This window comes from Bos indicus x Bos taurus, chromosome 4, assembly GCF_003369695.1.
Source record: "Bos indicus x Bos taurus breed Angus x Brahman F1 hybrid chromosome 4, Bos_hybrid_MaternalHap_v2.0, whole genome shotgun sequence".
In the NCBI taxonomy this organism is placed as follows: Eukaryota; Metazoa; Chordata; class Mammalia; order Artiodactyla; family Bovidae; genus Bos; species Bos indicus x Bos taurus.
The window spans coordinates 7,197,290-7,215,557 of NC_040079.1; the positions used below are offsets into that span (position 1 = coordinate 7,197,290).

The 18,268-nt window shown below is 64.6% G+C and overlaps 1 protein-coding gene across 1 annotated transcript in view; it reads right to left on the reverse strand.

The window, feature by feature from the left end:
* Positions 1-52: 52 nt before the first annotated feature.
* The window catches only part of SSPO (SCO-spondin), a 54,234-nt gene continuing 36,018 nt past the window's right edge, over positions 53-18,268 (reverse strand). The window contains 38 exon segments of the mRNA XM_027538681.1: positions 53-180; positions 818-968; positions 2,355-2,485; positions 2,729-2,789; positions 2,925-3,020; positions 3,330-3,547; positions 3,848-3,894; positions 4,021-4,163; positions 4,263-4,390; positions 4,489-4,691; positions 4,842-4,980; positions 5,379-5,495; positions 5,640-5,798; positions 6,146-6,424; positions 6,731-6,777; positions 7,030-7,154; positions 7,396-7,526; positions 8,485-8,562; positions 8,565-8,651; positions 9,256-9,600; positions 9,787-9,833; positions 9,923-10,075; positions 10,345-10,591; positions 10,689-10,820; positions 11,674-11,841; positions 12,012-12,221; positions 12,719-12,874; positions 13,020-13,061; positions 13,626-13,849; positions 14,124-14,284; positions 14,789-14,955; positions 15,285-15,484; positions 15,588-15,684; positions 15,949-16,152; positions 16,472-16,642; positions 16,735-16,926; positions 17,039-17,085; positions 17,611-17,780. Of these exon segments, the coding sequence (XP_027394482.1) occupies positions 158-180; positions 818-968; positions 2,355-2,485; positions 2,729-2,789; positions 2,925-3,020; positions 3,330-3,547; positions 3,848-3,894; positions 4,021-4,163; positions 4,263-4,390; positions 4,489-4,691; positions 4,842-4,980; positions 5,379-5,495; positions 5,640-5,798; positions 6,146-6,424; positions 6,731-6,777; positions 7,030-7,154; positions 7,396-7,526; positions 8,485-8,562; positions 8,565-8,651; positions 9,256-9,600; positions 9,787-9,833; positions 9,923-10,075; positions 10,345-10,591; positions 10,689-10,820; positions 11,674-11,841; positions 12,012-12,221; positions 12,719-12,874; positions 13,020-13,061; positions 13,626-13,849; positions 14,124-14,284; positions 14,789-14,955; positions 15,285-15,484; positions 15,588-15,684; positions 15,949-16,152; positions 16,472-16,642; positions 16,735-16,926; positions 17,039-17,085; positions 17,611-17,780 (5,496 nt within the window). The 3' untranslated portion in view covers positions 53-157.

An 18,268-nucleotide genomic window follows, 5' to 3' on the forward strand; every position in this document is an offset into this window, starting at 1 on the left:
CTCCCCTCCCCTGTGAATCCTGGGATGCAGACTCTGTACACGGGCTTGCTGCCAATGTCACTTTATTTGGAATATGCTAGAACTAGAATAGGGGATGGGGGACGGGGCATGGGAGGAGGGGTCATGATGGCCAGTGCAGGCATCATCAGGGAAGCTGTCAGCGCTCTGAGAAATCACCTCCTGGAGGACAAATAAGAGGGAGATGCGCTATCAAAAAAGGCAGGGTAATCGGGCTGGGAAGGGATGGGGCTGGAGAGAGGGAGGGTGCTGAGCAAACTGGCAGGAGAGGAAGGGAGAGCCGCCAGGAGGAAGACCGCAGTCACGGTAAGCTTCTGCCCCAGGCGTTCTCAGCGCCCTTCCATCTCTTTCTCACCCCCCACACTGTGTGGTGGCCTCGGGTTAACCTGTACCAGGTGTTTATAGAGAACCTGGCACTTCGCATACAGCCTCTCACCAAGTCCTCCCAACAAGCCTGTGCAGATCGTCACCTGGGTGTAAAGACGAGGTCATGGAACCTCAACAAGGAAGGAAATGGATGAGCTGGGATTCGAACCTGATGTGCCTGACCCCGAACATCTGGGCTTAAGTGTGATTAGAGAACAAACCAACAAGAATGCTAAGAAGGGGAATGGAGCAGAGCAGAAGGACTCGGAGGAGGAAACTCCCGCGAGGGGCTGTCGGGTAACGCGCCCGGCCTGGCCAGCTCCTGGCCTCAGGTGACCCCAGACCCCGGCCTAAGCCCCGGCCCCGCCCCCGCCCCACCCAAGACCCCGCCCACAAAGAACCCCGCCCCTCCGGGAACCCCGCCCACACCCACCCTGGCAGGCGCTGCACTGGCAGCTGTGAATGACCGGCAGCACCACCAGCTCTGTGCGGCCGCCAGGGCAGCGCAGGTTCAGGATGCGCACCGGGTTCTCAGGGTCTAGGCGGTAGCTACAGCAGTCACACTGACTCTGCAGGTACGGCTCCTGGGCGAGAGGGAGCGGATGGCTGAGCTGGGGAGGGGCAAAGAGTTTGCCCAAGCCACCTGCCTTCCCTGGCCTTTCCTATCCAAGACAGCAGAGTGCAGGGAGAACCAGATCCCAAGATCTCAGTTCCCAGACCTCTTCGCCAAATAGGGAAGCCAGGCGGGGGGCGTGTCACCACCAAGCCCCCAGTTCTCCAAGAAGCCCACCTCCTCCATTCCAGGCCCCACCCGTCTGAGCATCCAACAACTTGCAGGTTAAACGAGTGCTTTTTTAACACGCTCATCACTGCATCCTGGTAGCAGTGGGGAAAAACACGGGTCTACTTCTAAGTCTAGTTGAAGAGACAGAGTAGTAATTTCTGAACCTACAAATAATGAAGTCCTCAACTGCACAGTCCGATCCTAAGTGCAAAGTGAGTTCTCACTCCAAAGCAGGCACTCTTGCTTTATGATTATACAGTAACTCTGTGAGTCCTGCTGAACGTTTGATTTAATTTTACGTGTAATTCTAACTTTATTTTTAAGTAGATCATACATTCACACAATACCAAGTTAAAGATCGACAACAGAAAAATATTCTCCCCCGATTGTATCCCACTGCCACTTACTTTTTCCTCCCCAGAAAAAAAAAAATGTATTAACTGTCCTCTCCTCACTCTGTGTTTTTAAAAAAAAACCCAAAAAGTGATTTGAGAGGCATTTCCAAAAGGTTTCAGGAGTGCTCGGAGGAGCAGGAGAGTGGCCACAGGTTGAGGACCAGGTGGGAAAGCACCTTTGTCTTCCAGGCATAGGTTACTTTGGCCAGGTGGGCTGAGGCAGGGCCAGGAGCCGAGTGAGGCTCCACTCTGGCTGGATGCCGGGCAGGTCGGAGCCACAGCTCTCCAGGCTCAGGGCTGGGGGAGTCAGGGTGACACAGGGCTCCTGAGGAGGTCGGCACCAGGAGGGTGAACACAGAGCGGAGCTCTGTCTCAGTCTTCTGGGCAACGTCCAGGATGAGACTACCGTGGATAACATCTGCCCTTCAGCCTTCGCTCACTGTATCACGGGTTAACTCAGCGCCTCCCTGCCCTTCTCTGTTGTTCTGGCTGGCCTGTCTTGAGGGGCACAGTGGGCCGAAAAGTAGGTGCCAGGGGCTGTGTGGGGCCACAGTAGGGAGGAGCGGGACAAAAGCCCCAGGAGGGGCAGGAGGCAGGCAGCAGGCTCCAGAGCCCAAGCCCCACTGAGGTCGCCAGGCCACCTGGCTCTGATCAGCTGTAGGCCTGCGAGATGACTCTGTCGCTCATGTCCCCTGGGCTCTGCCTGGGTTCTGGGCTCGCAGCCGCAGGCCCTGGGTGTCTGCCGGTTGAGCTGCCTCCCTGAGCCGGCAGGCCCCCCGCCCCATGCTCACCTCAGGCAGGACGTTGGTGCTGGACGGGCAGTGCCCGCTGCAGTAGTTCACTTCCACCTGCTCTAGGTAGCAGGCGCCCTTGGTGAGGTTGCGAAGCTCCGTGAGGTGCCTACAGGAGACGGGCTGCTCTTCTGTAGGAGAGGGGCAGGGCAGGGAGTGGACCGTGATGAGGGGACTTCATGAGGCAACAGAGCGTGGACCCGAGCAGGGCAGGCTGGGTGGGGTGGCCTGGTATTGTGACGCAGTGCCGGGGGGTCTTCACTCTGCTAATCTACATGGTGGGGAGGACGGGGGAAGGTGGCCTCCCGAGGGCAGGGGGTGGGGGTGGGAGAAGGGCCCAGAGCAGGCAGGAGGGGCCCCCCGTCCCGGCGTACCCGGAGCCTCCTGGCGGCAAGTGGGACAGCAGCCTCCAGGCTCCTGCACGGCCGTCTCACCCTGCAGACGGAGGGGGCACCCCAGTCCGCTCAGGAGGAAGGCCCAGTGCCCCACACTGCCTGCTTGAGGCCCTGAGACCACCCTTCAGGGAGGGACCCAGGAAGGAGCCCAGGGCCACGGGGCTCAGGTGGGTACCTGGGCACAGGTGAGCGGGGGGCAGTGCTGGGTGCAGATACTCTCCCCGCTGACGCAGCGGCAGCTCTCACAGGCCTCCTGCCACTCGGATCCCGGCTGGGGAAGGGGGGCAGAACTTGCTCTCCACACCCCCCTCCCCATCACAGACTTTTCTGTTACCCAGCCCCCACCCCGAGCCCACCCAGGGGCCTGGCCAGGGCAGTGGCCTGAGACCAGCGTCGGCAGCAAGGGTTTCAGGAGGGAGGTGGGCCCCTGGGGGCCAGAGATGGTCCAAGTGTGCCAGCCGCTGGCCAAGCTGCCTGCTGCTGCGGGTCCGGGTACAGGGGTAGGAGCCAGGGACAAACCAGTAGTCCAGAGCCCTGGGTCAGGAAGGGCCAGGGGGCACTGAGGGCCACAGTGGCTCACCGGGTGGGGGCGCCCATGGTGCCAGCACTCGCAGAGATCCACGGGCACGCAGGGGCCCTCCTGGCTGCGGAAGTGCCCGCGCTGGCACACACAGCCCGGGGCCTGCCTCCCACTGCAGTTGCCCTGGGTCTCTGTGGCGTTGGGTTCCCGGCACGTCTGCTCGCAGGGCCCCAGCTCCCCGGGGGCCACCTGCTGCCACGTTTCTCCGGGGGGGCACTCTGCCAGGGAAGACCACCCATCCCACCACTCAGGTCAGCCCTGGGTCCAGCCTCCACCCTCCCCCTCCCACACTGGGCACCCCAGGTCCCTCCCCGCTCCTCAGCACTGCCCACTCGGCTCCAGCAGCCTCCAGATATCCTGGTCTCCAAACCCACCTCTCAGCTTCTATCCACCCTCCCATATAGTAGTGGGGCCCAGCTTGGTGGCTGGAGGGTAGCACTGGCCCCTCTCCCCTCATCAGGGCAGCCTGGCCTTGGCTTTGGAGGGACCAGCAGGAAACTGGGCAGCCCACATCTCACCCTGACAGTCAGTGAGGGAGCAGCTGAAGGCTCCACCTTGGCAGATGCTGGGAAGACAAATGCTCTCTTCAGACGCCTGCCATGCCTTCCTCCCCACCCCCATTCTCAGCTCCCCACCCGTACTCCCAGCACCCCACCCTGACACTCTCCCCACCCACACTCCCGGCCCTTACCAGTGGGTGCAGTTCTGGGTGAGCAGAGTCCCTGGGGGCAGCTCTCGATGCTGCTCTTCAAGAGTCAAGGTGAGGCCCCAGGGCAGAGACAGCTGGGTGCAGGGGCACTCGGCAGGGGGCACACACGTGCCGTTGTGCAGTAGCTGAGGCGGGGCAAGTTCGAGTTACATGTGACCACCACTCCTGCCCCCCCACCAGCCTGGTCCCCGACTCGAGAGTCAGGGCACAGCGCCCGAACCCACCTGCCCTCTGGGGCAGTCACAGCCAAGCTGGCAGGGTTCCTGCATGCAGGGGGTGCCAGGCTGCAGATGCGAACAGAGGCGCGGGCACGAGACAGCGCAGGCACTGAGCACCTGGCCGGGTGGGCACTCTGGGGGTGGAGGGGAAGCAGAGAGTGAGGTGGAGTCCAAGGGGGGTCCTCAGGACAGGCCCCAGGCTGGGCAGGAACCTACCACCCTGGGCACTAACCGGGGCAGGGCTGCAGGTTACAATCCTGCCGTTGCTCCATGTCCTGGGCCTGGCACGGTGTCACCCCGGGGCCCTCCTTGCAGCTCCGATGTCTTTTGGTGGTGCCCCCACCACAGGGAGCAGAGCAGTTGCTCCAGGCTGACCAAGGCCCGAGGGTTGGACACTCATGGGAGGAGCACGCCAGGGACCCGTTGACACAGGTGCTGGGGGCAGGGGTGTGCAGAAAGGGCTCAGAGCCCCGAGAGTCAGGGTGAACAGCCTTTGCTCCCTAACAATGCCCCATTCCTTGAGCTGGCCCGAGCCTCCCACCCAAAGCTCCCCATCCCCGTGTAGCCATTGGAGGGCATTCGTACCAGTTTCTGCAGTCCAGCCGCACCACCTCAGCCGGGGCCAGCGCCCAGGAAGCGTTGGGGCTGGGGAGGCCGCAACGGCAAGAAGACACAGGCACACAGTGCCCATCCTGTACCAGCTGGCCAGGGGGACAGCGGCAGCCTGGGAGAGGGGGTGGGGGGACAAGCAGGATGTGGCAGGTGCACACGGGGAGCCCTCTCTCAGCAAGAGGGATTCCAGTGCCTAGGGCAGCCCTGGTGTGCCCTCCCTCCCGCCCCTCCCACAGGATCAGGCCTCTCTAGGCTGCCCCGTGTGTGGAGACCCACCTTGGGGACCTCTGAGGCTGCCCCAGAGCACCCCAAGGACACAGCACATCTTGACCAAGGCTCACTCAGTCAGGACCCCCAGCTGGTCACTAAAAGTGACCCAGGGATCCACTCTGCTGCCCTGTAACTCATGACCCAGCCGTCCACCCGCCCCAGGTCACAAGCTCTTGGGCAGCAGGAGGCAGTGGGCTTCCCCAGAGTCCCTGGGCCAGGCGGTGGGCATGGCCTGGCCACCTGGGCGGCATGGTCCCTGCAGACACTCCACGCGGTCCCAGAGGTCAACACAGCTTCTTGGGCACTGGTTGGCACAGTCAGGGGTGGGCACGGTGTCCTGGGCCTCGCAGCTCTCTCCTGCAGACCAGAAGGTCGGAGTCTGAGCTGGGGTGTTCTCGAGTCCCCAGCCTTCCACGGGCACCTCCAGGGGCTGAAGCAGCAGCCCCCACCCCACCCCAGAGGCCATATCCCCGGCCCCTCTTTCAATGCTGGATCCATTACCTGGGCAAGGCCCCATGTTACAGCTCTCAGTCTGAGCCCATGGCCCCCGGCAGCCTCCTCCAGGGGGGATCCCGGCCTCTCTCCAGCGCAGCCGGAATCCCCCACTGCAGGGCACCTGGCAGGGGCTCCAGGCCCCCCAGGGACCCCACTGACATAAGTCTGGGGAGAGAAAACGGGAGTCAGTGTCCAGGCCCACCCCCCGCCCCCTGGCTCCCTCTGCAGCCCTGAGCCCCCTTCCTCCTCTTCCAGCTGCTGCCCCCTCCCAACCTCAAATCCAGCAGACCCTGGAGTCTAGCAGGAGGATGAGCCAGCCAGCTAAGGGCCCCCCCACCAACAGACATGAATAGCGAAGCCCAGCCCTACCCGGCCAGGCCCCGCCCCTTACCAGACCCCGCCCATCCCCAGCCCCACGTGGCCCCGCCCCTTACCAGACCCCGCCCATCCCCAGCCCCACGTGGCCCCGCCCCCACGGGCCCCGTCCCCACGTGGCCCGCCTCCCCCATCACCTTGGCAGGCTCCAGGGTCTGGACAGAGGCGTTGTTGGCTGAGGGGCACAGTGCAGAGGTCTGGGTCCCCGGCCCACGGCCTCCCTGTCTCAGGGTCCAAACAGAGGCGGTGGCGGTGCTGCTCCGAAGCCAGCGTGGGGGCCGAGGTGGGGGACAGGCCAGCTGTGTCCTGGGGCCAGCGCTCCTCTAGGGCAGCCCTGGAGGCAGGGGCCAGCAGACCGAGGGGCAGGCAGGGCCCACAGGGTGACCACTCAGACCAGCCGCTCAGAGGCAGAAGACCTAGGAAGGGCGGCTTGTGAGCGTCCTTCCCAGGGACTCCCCCGACCAGACCCAGAGACCACAGTGGATGGGGAACAAGAGGCTCCTGTTGTGACCAGAAAGTTCCAGAAACAGGAGAGCTGGAGTAGGGGGACCAACCATCCTGGTTTGTCTGGGACTGTCCCAGTCCTAGAAATGAACGTTCCAAGTCCCACTCCCACCCAGTACTGGGCAAAAAACCACCCCCACCCAAATCCTGGGCAGAAATCCAGCCCCCTACCCGAGTCCTGGAAAAAGAGGGACAGCTGGTCTCCTCGGTCCAGTTACCTTGACAGCCTTGGCTGGTGCACTGTAGCTCCCCGCGCTGGCATTCACTGTGGGAGGGGGTGGTCAGGGTGGGCTCCAGGAGGCAGGACCCAGCCCAGAATGGTGGGTTGGTGGGTGGGGGGCTCATGTAGGGGTAACCTGGACTCTGGGCTCATTTGGAGCAGGGGGAGGCTGGGACCTTGGGGTTCTGCTTGGCCTTCTCTGCGGGGGTCAGGCCACCCTGTGGAACCCCTCCTCCTCCCCGGTCCAGTCCCTGGTCCCAGGCCTCTGGTGCCACCTCCCTCACCCCCAACACTCACCACTCTTTGCAGCCCAGCTGCAGGCGGTCCCCGGGGGCCAGGGTCACCCCAGCTCCTTCTCCTGAGACGTGCTGGCAGTTACACTGTTCTGGGGGTACGCAGCCTCCGGCCTGCTCCAGTAGCCCCTGTGCAGAAGGGAACAGGGGACAAGGCCTGGTGGCATCTCATCGTCACCCTAATGCCCACCCATGCCTGGCCCCCAGCAGGTGCCGTGCATGCTGCCGAGTCAATGGTGTGGGCAAACGGCCGCCTGGCAGAATGTGCAGTGCTGTCCGGATGACAGGTTCGGAGGGGAGGGTAGGAGGTGCGGGAGAATGGACAGGGGACCCCTCCTCCTGGGGCATCTCCCCTGGCTCCACTCCTCACCTCAGGGCAGTAGCAGCCAGGCTGGCAGGGCGGCAGGTCCTGGCAGAGCCAAGGGCTCAGGTATGTGGCACAGAGTCCAGTGCAGGGGGAGCCACAGGCCTGGAACTCGAAGGGAGGCACACAGCTGTCCTCTGCAGGGGGAGGCAGGCAGGCAGACAGGCTGGTGCAGGGTGTAGCCCAGAGACACCGTCTGCCCCCCAAACCCAGAGGGCACAGTGCGTGGTCCCGTCACCTCTCCTTGAAGTCACCCAGTAAGAGTGCAGGATACTGCCCCCCTGCAGTAGGTAAGGGCAGACCAGTGTTGCCCCATCCATGCCCACTCAGTCCCTGTAGGCACCTCCAACTGTTTGGACCCAGGAGAGCCAGCGGGCCGCAGGGGGTTCAAGCCCTGGCAGGTAGCTCCAGGATTGGCAGGTGGGAGGCAGAGGGGTGGAGATGGAGGGCAGCTGGAGTAATAAGTGGGCAAAGACCCACCATGCCTGGGGCAGCTACCAGTGGACACAAAGCCACAGCTGGGGGGCTTCCCTGGTGGCTCAGTGGTAGAGAATCCACCCGCCAATGCAGGAGACACAGGTTCGATCCCTGGTCTGGGAAGCTCCCATGTGGCAAGAAGCAACTAAGCCCGTACACTACAACTATTGAGCTTGTGCGCTAGAGACCAAGAGCTACAACTACAGAGCTCATGTGCTGCAACTACTGAAGCCCACGTGCCCTAGAGCATGTGCTCTGCAACAAGAGAAGACACCGCAGTGAGAAGACCAAGCACTGCAACTAGAGAGTAGCCCCCACTTGCTGCAACTACAGAAAAGACACACACACACACACACACACAGGCACAGCTGGGCCTGTGGCTGCAAAGTGAGAAAACCACGGTGAAGGCTTGTGGGGCAGGGTGGGGGTGAGGGTGAGGCAGGGAGCAGCTGGAGCAGGGTCCCAGCCAAGGGCAGAGTCCATGCAGGCGCGGGCAACCCCTCTGAGGACCTGGGCACCCTGAGTATCACTCTAAGAAGAGCTGGCGGTGCCCCCTGGGGACCCCAGGAGGCCCCTGCCAGGGTTCGTCTCCCCGGCTCCTCGCTCCCGGGGCCTCACCGGAGCAGTTTCCCGTGAGGCAAGGCCGGAAGTGGCCGTCCAGTCGAGTGCAGGGGGGCCCGCCCCGGCGCCCCCGGGCGCGGGCCGCTGGTGTCGGTAGCGCTGCTGCACCAGCACCTCGCATGAGCACCGCGTCCAGCTGCTCCAGCTGCTCCACACACACTCCTCTAGGGACCAAGTGGGGCCAGGGCTCAGCCAAGGGCCTCTCTGAGCTCCCCAGCCTCTCTCCCACCCACCCTCCCCTCTCATCCCAGCCCCAGCCAACACCCTGAACAGGCAAAGGGCCAAAGGAAGCCAAGAATTCCGAAAGGTCCCAGCTGGCGGGCTTCCCTGCCACCCAGCAGTGAGGGTCACATGCCACAGGGCTCTAAAGGACTGATGGTGGAAGAGGGAAAACACTGAAAAAAGTCTTGAGAGGAGGTGCATGCTTGCTCAGTCACTCAGTCGTGTCTGACTCTTTGTGACCCCACAGACTGTAGCCTGCCAGGCTCCTCTGTCCATGGGATTCTCCAGGCAAGATTCCTGGAGTAGGTTACCATGCCCTCCTCCAGGGGATCTTCCCAATCCAGGGATCAAACACAGGTCCCCTGTGGCTCCTGCACTGGCAGGCAGATTCTTTACCATTGAGCCACCTGGGAATCCCTTGGGAGGAAATAAACAGACGTGTATTTTGGGGAGATAATCTGGAACTTGATTATAGTAATAAACATTCTCTGAATCTTGCGCAGGTAGGAGACAGAGAAGGGGGCTTCGCTTCTGACGCGCACTCACCCAGGCAGGGCCCCGCGTAGCAGGCCTGGGTGTCCAGGCGCAGGGAGGTACTGTTGCAGGCGGGCTCAGCCTCAGCCAGCGGGCAGGGGCAGGATGCAGAGCGAGAGGCCAGGCCCGGACCGCAGCTGCGGGAGCAGGGCCCCCAGGGGCCCCAGGAGCAGGCGTCTGGCAGCGCCGGGCAAGGCCACAGCCCGCAGCGCTGGCTCTGGGCATCGGGACCCAGGCAGGGGGAGCCCCCTCGGGGAGGGGCCGAGGCCACACAGACCCGGGTGCGGACCTGGTTTCCACCTCCACAGGAGACAGGGCAGTCAGACCAGGGGGACCACGGCGTCCAGGCCCCGAGCCCTGCAGGAGGCAGCAGGGAGGTTAGAGAAATCAGAGGAGCAAAGAGGCAGAGGGTTGGACGGGACCCTCAGCACACAGGGGCCGGCGGTTGGAAACACGGCGGGAGGGAAACACAAACAGAGCTGATAAGCGGAGGCCAAGGTGGAAGGCTAGCAGGGTAGGGGGTTTGGGAATGAACCCCCAGACCTGCACACTCGGCGTCTTCACATATGATGCCCTCCGGGGTGCAGGAGCTGAGGGAGGAGCCCAGACTCAGGGACCCTGCTGCCCAGCAGCATGGCACCCTCCCCTGTCTGCCCCCCGCCCCTGCCCCAGGGCTCACCACTGCTGGCATCCATCCTGCAGCCAGCTGTCCCCCAGGGAGCGGGGGCGAGTGCCCTGCAGGCACAGGGGTGGGCACGGGGACTGAGGGCAGGGCTGGCTCTGGGACTGCTCCTCCCGACACTCCGGGGCCCACGAGCCCGACGTGGAAGACCTGGGTGGGGCCCCGGGGCGGAGAAGGTGAGAGATGGTTCCGGGCCCTTCGTCACGCCTCCCACCACCCGTGGGGAAGCCCAGCGCAGGTGTGGAGGTGGCTAAGGAAAGTCAGGGATGACCAGGGACCAAAGCCAAGGCCAGGTCACGGGGTGGCACAAAGTCACCGGCGGGGACAGGATCCAGGAACCCCGGCAGTCCAGGAGGCCGCGTCCAGGCTGCGGGAGGCCCCGGTGGAGCGAGGTGACACAGGCTGGCCCTGCCCCATACCGGAAGCGGCTCTGCTGCCCTGTGGGCCCGCACGAGCGGCTGCAGGGACTCCAGGTTGACCAGCGGCTCCAGGCGCAGTGGGCAGGAGGCGGGCAGGGCTGGGTGGTGCAGGAGAGCTGCCCCGCCCGGCACGTGCAGTTGTTGCAGGCCTCCTGGTGCTGGCTCCCCGGGGCCCAGCTGTGGCCCTGGGCATCCGTGCACTCGCAGTGCCCAAGGGGCACGCAGCCGCCGTCCTGCTCCAGGGACCCTGCAGGGGGCGGCCCTCCAGAGCTGATGCCCCCGCCCCAGGGCCCCCCTCTGCCTTCCCCCTGAGCTGCCCCGCCGTGCCTGAAGGGAGCACCTACCCTCGGGACAGCGGCAGCCCTGCTGGCAGGCCTGGTCCTCCTGACACACGATCCCCTCCTGGAGGTCTGAGCAGCGGTGGGGGCAGCGGTTGGCACAGCTGACCACCTCCATGCCTGCAGGGCAGCCCTCCTCTGGGCAGACAGGAAGACCAGAGTCAAGAGGCCCTGAGCCCTGGGACTCGGGAACCCTCCCCCTGCCCCATGGGGGCCACCCTGACCTCCGTGAAACCGTATGACCCGTCCCTCCCCTCCCCCAGGCTGGTGCCCAGGGAAGCCTGGGGTCCTGGGGAGACCCTGGGGGTCCTGAGGACACACTGAGTGACAGTCAGTTCCTCTCACTGTGAGTGCCCAGAACCTAGCCTGCTCCTGAGAAGTGTTTGTGAGGTGGACTGAATGCGTGCATCTAAAAGCCAGCGTTCTCACTTATGTGGCTCCTTTGTGTTCATCCAGAGAAGGATGGAAGGGATGGGGGGTGATCAGTGTCGGGGGTGATCCTAATAGAGGTGGTGGGCCTTAGAGTACAGGGTCCATAGGGTCAGTGAGCTTGGAAGTACCAACTTCAGAGGGAGCTGGAGCTCGGAGTGGGGGGCAGGGGTGACAACCTGGCTGGCTCAGTGGACCTCCCAGGCACCAGGTATCTCAAGACTGTTATCCTCAAACCCCCTGAAACTCTTGACCGGGTGGTTCCAGGAACTGAAGCGGGGGGGGGGGGGGGTCACAGCTGAAAGGATGAGCTCTAGTCCCAGGTGGGGGTGGGCAGTGGGGGCGGATTGGGCAGCTCAGCCCTAGCCACTGGTAGTCCTTGCCCAAAGCCCGGGCCCCACCACCATCTGCCCTTGTGGGGCTCGGTTTCCTTCACTGGCCGATGAGGTAGCAGCCTGCCCCCCATCCACATTGCACAGCGATGTGGGGGGTGAAATTAGAGGAGGGGGTGGGGAGAGCTTCGCAGGGAGCAAGGGCAGGAGGGCTGTCACCACTGCCGTACCACAGGGCGTGGGATTGCAGAGCCGTGCGTGATGCCTCTCCCCAACACAGGTGGCGCCGCCGTTCTTGGGTGGGGGGCTCGAGCAGCTGCGGCTCCTCAGGGACCGGCCCCCTCCGCAGCTCCGGTCGCACCAGGACCAGGGGCTCCAGCGTGACCAGCCTCCGGGCACTGAATGGGCCAGAGAAGGGCTGCACCAGGGGTCTGGCTCAGGCAGGGACCCCCACGTGTCCCCCGAGCCTGGGGCGAGGTCCCACGCTGGAGATGGAAGGGCCCGGGGTCGGGTGGGGCACTGATGCTCAGGAAGGGCAGTCTGGCCAGGCGCTCACCGCCCACCGCACCTGGGCAAGCTCGCAGGTTGCAGAAGCGGCGTTCCTGGTAGGCTGTAAGCACGTCAGGGCACCAGTGTCCACCGGGCCCTGGGGGGTGGTAGGCCCGCAGGCGGCGCTGCTGGCCCACCCCACAGCTGCGGGAGCACGGCTCCCACGGGGCCCAGGCAGTCCAGGAACAGTTCCCGGCCTCGCAGCCAGGGCCCGGGCACAGGGGCAACTCTGCGGGCGGGACAGGACGCCGCTGAGCTGCAGCCAGCCCCCTGACCCCCACCCTCCCCGCCCCAGCTCAAGTGCCAACCTCCTCAGCGGGGGCTGGCTATGCCCCATCCTGCCCCCTTTCAGATCTGACCCTGACTGTCGTGTGGCTTTGGCAACCGGGCCTCGGTTTCCCCTCTCTCAGGGTGACAGTGGCGCAGGGCGGGGAGACAGTAGTCCCAGACTCCCAGGGTGGCTGAGGGATTTGGATGGGACCTTTTTAGGGGGGAGTATTTGGTACCCACATGAGTGAGGATGGGTGGAAGGTGGCAGGGCTCTCCAACAGCTGTTGGGGTTCACAAAGAAGGCCCAGGGTCAGGTTGAGAACTCCGTATTTGCACAAGGAGTATTAGATGTGGGGCTTGGGGCTGGACGTTGGCTGGGGTTAGAATGACGCGTTAGAGGGGAGGTTCAGGGTCCAGACCCGGGGCAGCGTCAGAGGTCAGGACCAGAAGGCACACCTGTGCAGGAGGGCAGGTTGCAGGGGCGTTCCTGGGAAGCGGCACCCCCAGTGCAGTTCGCCAGGCAGAGGCGGCTGCGGCTGCGCCAAGCTGGGTGAGCCGGGTCTGTGCAGGTGCCGGAGCAGGGGGACCACGGGGACCACAGGCCCCAGCCGCCTTGGGTGGGGAGAGGAGACCCCCAAGGAGTCAGCCCTGGGCTCCTGGGCTCGAAGCAGGGCTGGGGAGGGAGGAGGCCCGGGGCTTGCTCTTCCCCAAGGGAGGGGTGCAGGGAATCGGGGTGGGAACCTGGGGAGTCTGATACCTGGAAGGCCTGTCGCTGGCTCCGCCGTGGACCCTGCAGCCCCTGTGCCAAAGGAAACCTGTTCAGAAGTGTTTCCCAGACAGAAGTGCATGAGGCCGAAGCCCCAGGGCTGGTGGTCAAGTTCCCCAAACCTGTCCCTCTCTGGTTCAGCCCAGACACCCCAGGCCCCCAGCACAGCACTTGCTCATAGTAGCAAGGCCTTTGCTCAGGCCATGCCTGATTCCTGGCATCCCTTCCTCCAACGCTTGTCTGAGTCCTCTCCATCCCTCAGACCCCCTCAGATGCCACCTTCTCCAGGAAGCCCTCCTAGACCGTACCCCTAGGAGAATTCTCAACCTCCCCCATTTTCCTGAGCACATGCATTCTCTTACAGGGCACATCCCCCATGCTGAAATGGGTTATCTGAGCCCCTGGACTCCAAGGTCAGGGTCCTCACTCTCCTACCCACCCCCCCACACACATTCGGCAAGAGTTCCAGAAATTTGGTTGAATGTATCTGAGCAGAAGAGAAACACTAAGCTAGACCCAGAGCGGGGACAGGGATGGACAGACAGGAAGGGACAAAGGGCCAGCCAGACGCCTCCCACCCCGCCCCCCTTCCCTCACCTGGGCACTCCGGGCTGGGACAGTACTCGAGGTCCCAGTGGGGCCCGTGGCAGCCCTGGCCACCAGGAGCGGGCGTGGGGCGCACACACTGGCGGCTGCGGGTGCGGGTGCCCAGCCCGCCACAGGAGCGGGAGCAGGGGCCCCACGGACCCCAGGGGCCGAAGCCACCAGCAGCCTTGGAGCAGGCCTCCACGGAGCAGGACAGCTTCCCATGCACACAGGAGCTGGGGAGAGGGTGTGAGGATGAGGGGCCGGCAGCTCGGACCCCAGGAGAAAGGGGTGCAGGCAGACACGTCAGCCCCCAAGGGCGAGGAGACAGAGCTAGGGTGAGCCTGGGGTCAAGCAGCTGGGGCGGGGGGTGGAAGAAGGGGTGCAGGGCTGCCCAGGGCCCCTCGACACATCCTCTCACCCCCTAACCCTCAAATCCCCGCCCCAAATCCCCTACACTCTCATCATCCCCCTCAAATTCCCCCCACCCCAAATCTCTCACACCCTCACCAGTTGTGACAGCCTGTACGGAGGCTCTGACCCGAGCCCAACTCATCGCCAGGCCCAAGAGGCTGACCGTTTTCTCCCAGAACAGACAGGTGAGCCCCCAGGTCAGCGCCGGCAGCTCCTAGCCCCTGCAGCCACAAGGCGGTGAGCACACAGGGGCACTCCTGGGATGGGGGAGAAAGTGCAGAGACACAGGCTGGAGCCACCTGCCATGGGCCAGTCCTGCCCCATCTCACCCCCATGGACATCCTCGGAAGCGGGATGGGGAGAAGGAGATGGGTGGGAAAGATGCTCCTGACAGCTCTGGGTCCTAAGACTGCACTTCCAATAGCAAGTGGGACTGTGTACCTGCGTCAGGGAGCTGACCATGAGCAATGTAAGGCTATGGCTTGACCAGAGCTGGCCAGGTACCTTCCTGGATGGAACCCGCGAGAGGAGAGCAAGGGAGGTGGAAAGGGCCTGAGCCAGGAACAGGGACGCCTGCGTTTGAGTCTAGCTCTGCTGGGAACTGTCCCCGACTCGGTGTGTCCCTTCCCCTGCCTGGGGGCTCAGGGCCACCAGCTCTAAGTCAGGACACTTAGAGGCCGTCCAGAGGCCACAGGGTCTGCAGAGGCAAGAGCTGATGGGGGAGGGGAGGGCCCTGGGCTGCTGGCAGGGGGAGTCCTAACCTGGACACAGGCCGAACGGTGCAGGAAGGTGCCCTCGGGGCAGTGACAGCCCTCCTCGCAGCCAGCGGAGAAGCAGCCCACCTGCCCCGTGACGTGGGCGCAGGAGAAGGGGCACCCTTCGCTGGGCTGACATTCACGGTACAGACGCCCAGCCGGGCAGCCTGCCTCTGAAGGGAACCCTCAAGTGAGCACCCGCACCACACCGCCCTCGCAGCCTCCTGTGCCCACCTCCGCTCCCCCCAGTGCCCATCCCCTCCTGTGTCCCCCCGGAGTCCTGCGGACCACACCCTCCCTGGGCCGGGCCCTGGGTCACGCCCTCTCCTACTGTCTCCCCTGCCCCCCAAATCCACCTGCTTCCTCTTCTGTTTGCCCACCACTGGCCTGGGTGAGGGGTGGCATGTGGCGATGGGGTGGGAGAGGTCAAAAGGCAACCCATGAGTCAGGGTCAAAGGCCAGGATGGGGATCAGGAGTGACAGAGTCTGGGCCGGGGCTCACCTCTGCAGACCTGGGTGCGGCAGGTGCGGCTCTGGCGGGCAGGCCCGGGGCAGGGGGGGCGCGGGCAACGGCGGGAGCGCAGCTGCTCCCCTCCACCACAGGAGACGCTGCAGTCCTCCCAGGGGCCCCAGGAGCCCCACAGCCCCAGCCCTGAGCAGGCGGGCACCTCCTGGCACTGAAGGATGCCTGCCACACAGGTGCTGGGGACAAGGGTGGGGTGTTAGAAGACAGGGCCCTGCCCGCTTCCCCCGGGGCCCTCCTGCCCGGCTGGCAGCCCACACCTCCCTGACGCTCTTGGCTCACCAGTTGTCACACGGCCCCGTCACCACCTCACCGGGCTCCAGGCTCTCCCAGGAGCTGAGCCCAGACCCCGCAGAGCGGCTCTGGTTCTCAGGGATCCCTGAGGGCACAGGAAGGGGGCGGGTGCTTCAGATGGCTCAGCCAATCACCAATCCTGCTCAGGGCTCTACCCCGCTGTCTCCACCTGTGGGGACCCAGGTCCTGGCGGGCGGAGGACACAGAAGCCCCAACAGGCACCAGCCCCGGGACGTGGGAGTTGCTCATTCCTGTCCCACAGTCCCAGGCTGGCCCCCGTGGGCAAAGTGGCAGGGGCCAGGCGGGAGGGCACTGCTGTGCTCGGGGGCGGGCTGGGGGAGGCACTGACCCATGGCTCCAGGCTGGTACTGGCAGCGGCACTGGGCGGGGGTCACACAAAGGCCGTCCTGGGACAGCTGGCCAGGGGGACACCCACAGCGGGGCTGCTGGCAGCCCATCGAGTCTGGCTGGCACTCGACCCCAGGGGACAGGTCCTCGCAGGAGCGGGGGCAGGGCTGCCCACAGGGGAGAAGATCCTGGCCACCTGCACAGTCTGCAGCAGGAGGGAAGCAGAAAGGGTGGGTTTGGGGGGGTCCCACCCTGGCGGGGGGGGGCGCGTCCACAGAGTTGGGTGACAGCCCTCCTGCCATGCCCACCACCTGCTAGGACCTTCACTTGCCCAGTTCCATGCGGTGAGTGCCCTAAGGGCTCTCCCTCAAAGAAAGTGGTATGCATGTGTATATGTGGTGCGGGGCGGGGGCGGGGGTGAGGTGGGGGGGCGGGTCAGATGCAGGGGATCAAAGGTCAGAGGCAGCATCTCCCTAGCCTTACAAGCCACCACCACCACCTGCCATCTCTGCAGAAATCCTCACCCGTGCACTGAGTGGAATTGCCCTGGCAGGGGCGACTCTGCCTGTGGCCCCCAGGGCAGGGCCGGCCTCCCTCAGAGGTGGGGGGCCAGCTACACGCTCGGCTGCGATGGGACTGCCCCAGGCACACGTCACAGGGAGACCACGGTCCCCACGGGCTCCAGGCTCCATCCACTGCGGCAAAAATACAAAAGCATCCCTTTGCCTTGGGAGGCCCGAGAGGTCCCAGCCCACTGAGATTAGTGCCACCTGGTGGGGCGTCTCACCTGGGCACTCGGGGGTGCTGGCACAGGTCTCCCTCTGATGCTGGGCCCCCGCCTCCCCTGCCTCCCCGGGGCATGGGGCCCCGCCATGCTGTGGAGCCGGGCAGCTGCAGGCCCTGGAGCGGGTCCTCGTCTGTCCCTGGCAGGGCTGGGAGCACGCTGTCCACTCTGACCACGGGCACCAGGCACCAGGCACTGTGGGGGTGAATGGTGAGCCCTGGGGTGCAGCCATCCCTCCCCCAGTCCCAGCCCTCCCTGCACCCCAGGACACTGCTTTTTCTCACCTCGCTCTGAGCAGGGTACATACCTGGGCAAGGCAGGTCTGTGCAAGTGAGCTGGCCCTCGGAGCAGGTGCTGGGCGGGGCACGCAGACAGAGAGAGAGGGCAGCTCATTCGCACCGTGCCCTCCACACACACCCCTCCCCGTCTGCCTCCCCTTCCCCTTTCCCCCACCTCCAGCCTCTGAGGTCTCAGTCCCCCTCCCCACTCTCCAGCACCTCTAGTCCCTGCTCCCTGACCCACTCCAGGCATGCCCAGGGATCCTGCGGACTCAGTCCTATGGGGAAGTGACCACAGGTCGTTGTGGCTAAAGGAAGCCAGACAGCAGGAGGAAACACCACACCGCCACCCCCTGTCCCCTCAAAGCACAAGCCCAGCTCTTCAAAGTCTCCCAGATCCCCAGAGCTGGCTGCCTCAGATTCCCCACCTGTCAGACCAGGGATTAGGGTACCTGCTGCATCTTCTCAGAGTTTGTGGGAGCCTAGTGTGCATCAGCTGAGACCGGGAGAGCTCAGTTGTGTGAGATAAGGAGTAGACTAGCCCTGCCCTCACCCGTGGCATCCTGCCCGCACGCCGCCCCTCGCCCCCACCGGCCCTCACCAGTAGTTGCAGCCGTCAGGCTTGGCCAGCTGGGCCCCTGGACGGTGCCGCTCCCCAGTCAGCAGGTCCAGGCAGCTGCAGTGACCGGGCTGCACGCAGACGGTGCCGTCGGCACTCAGCACCTGGCCTGGCGGGCAGTAACAGCCGGGCTGGCAGTGCCAAACGCAGTGCTGGGGGACAGGAAGGGAGGGCCCAGGTCAGTGGAAAGCCGGGGGCGCAAGGGGACTGCTGCGGAATGGAGGGGGCCTCCGGGAGCCACGATGAAGTGAAGAAGGAGGCTGCGGGGGTGGGGAGGGGGGCGCGGCGGAGAGGGGTGCAGAGGAGAGGAAGTGCGATGCTCCAGGTCATAGCTGTCTTTTCTAAACACAGTTTATGCCGCGTTTCCACTGGAGTTTCTCCTCCAGGGGAGGAGAGTGGGGAAGGGACAGCCTGCGAGGAGCTTCCCTGAATGGAGTATCCTCCAGACGTTGGGCCCCGTGGAGGGTTGAGTGGGGACCAAGGCAGATCTCCTAGGACGGAAGGAGCCGGGGACCGGAAAGCTGGCGGGAGCGGCGGGCGTTTGGGAAGGCGCCGGGACTCCCTGGGAGAGGTCGGGACCAGACACCGTGTCCTGGTCCTCCCGCCTCCGTGTGGAGCCTCCCGTCCCCCTTGGACAGGC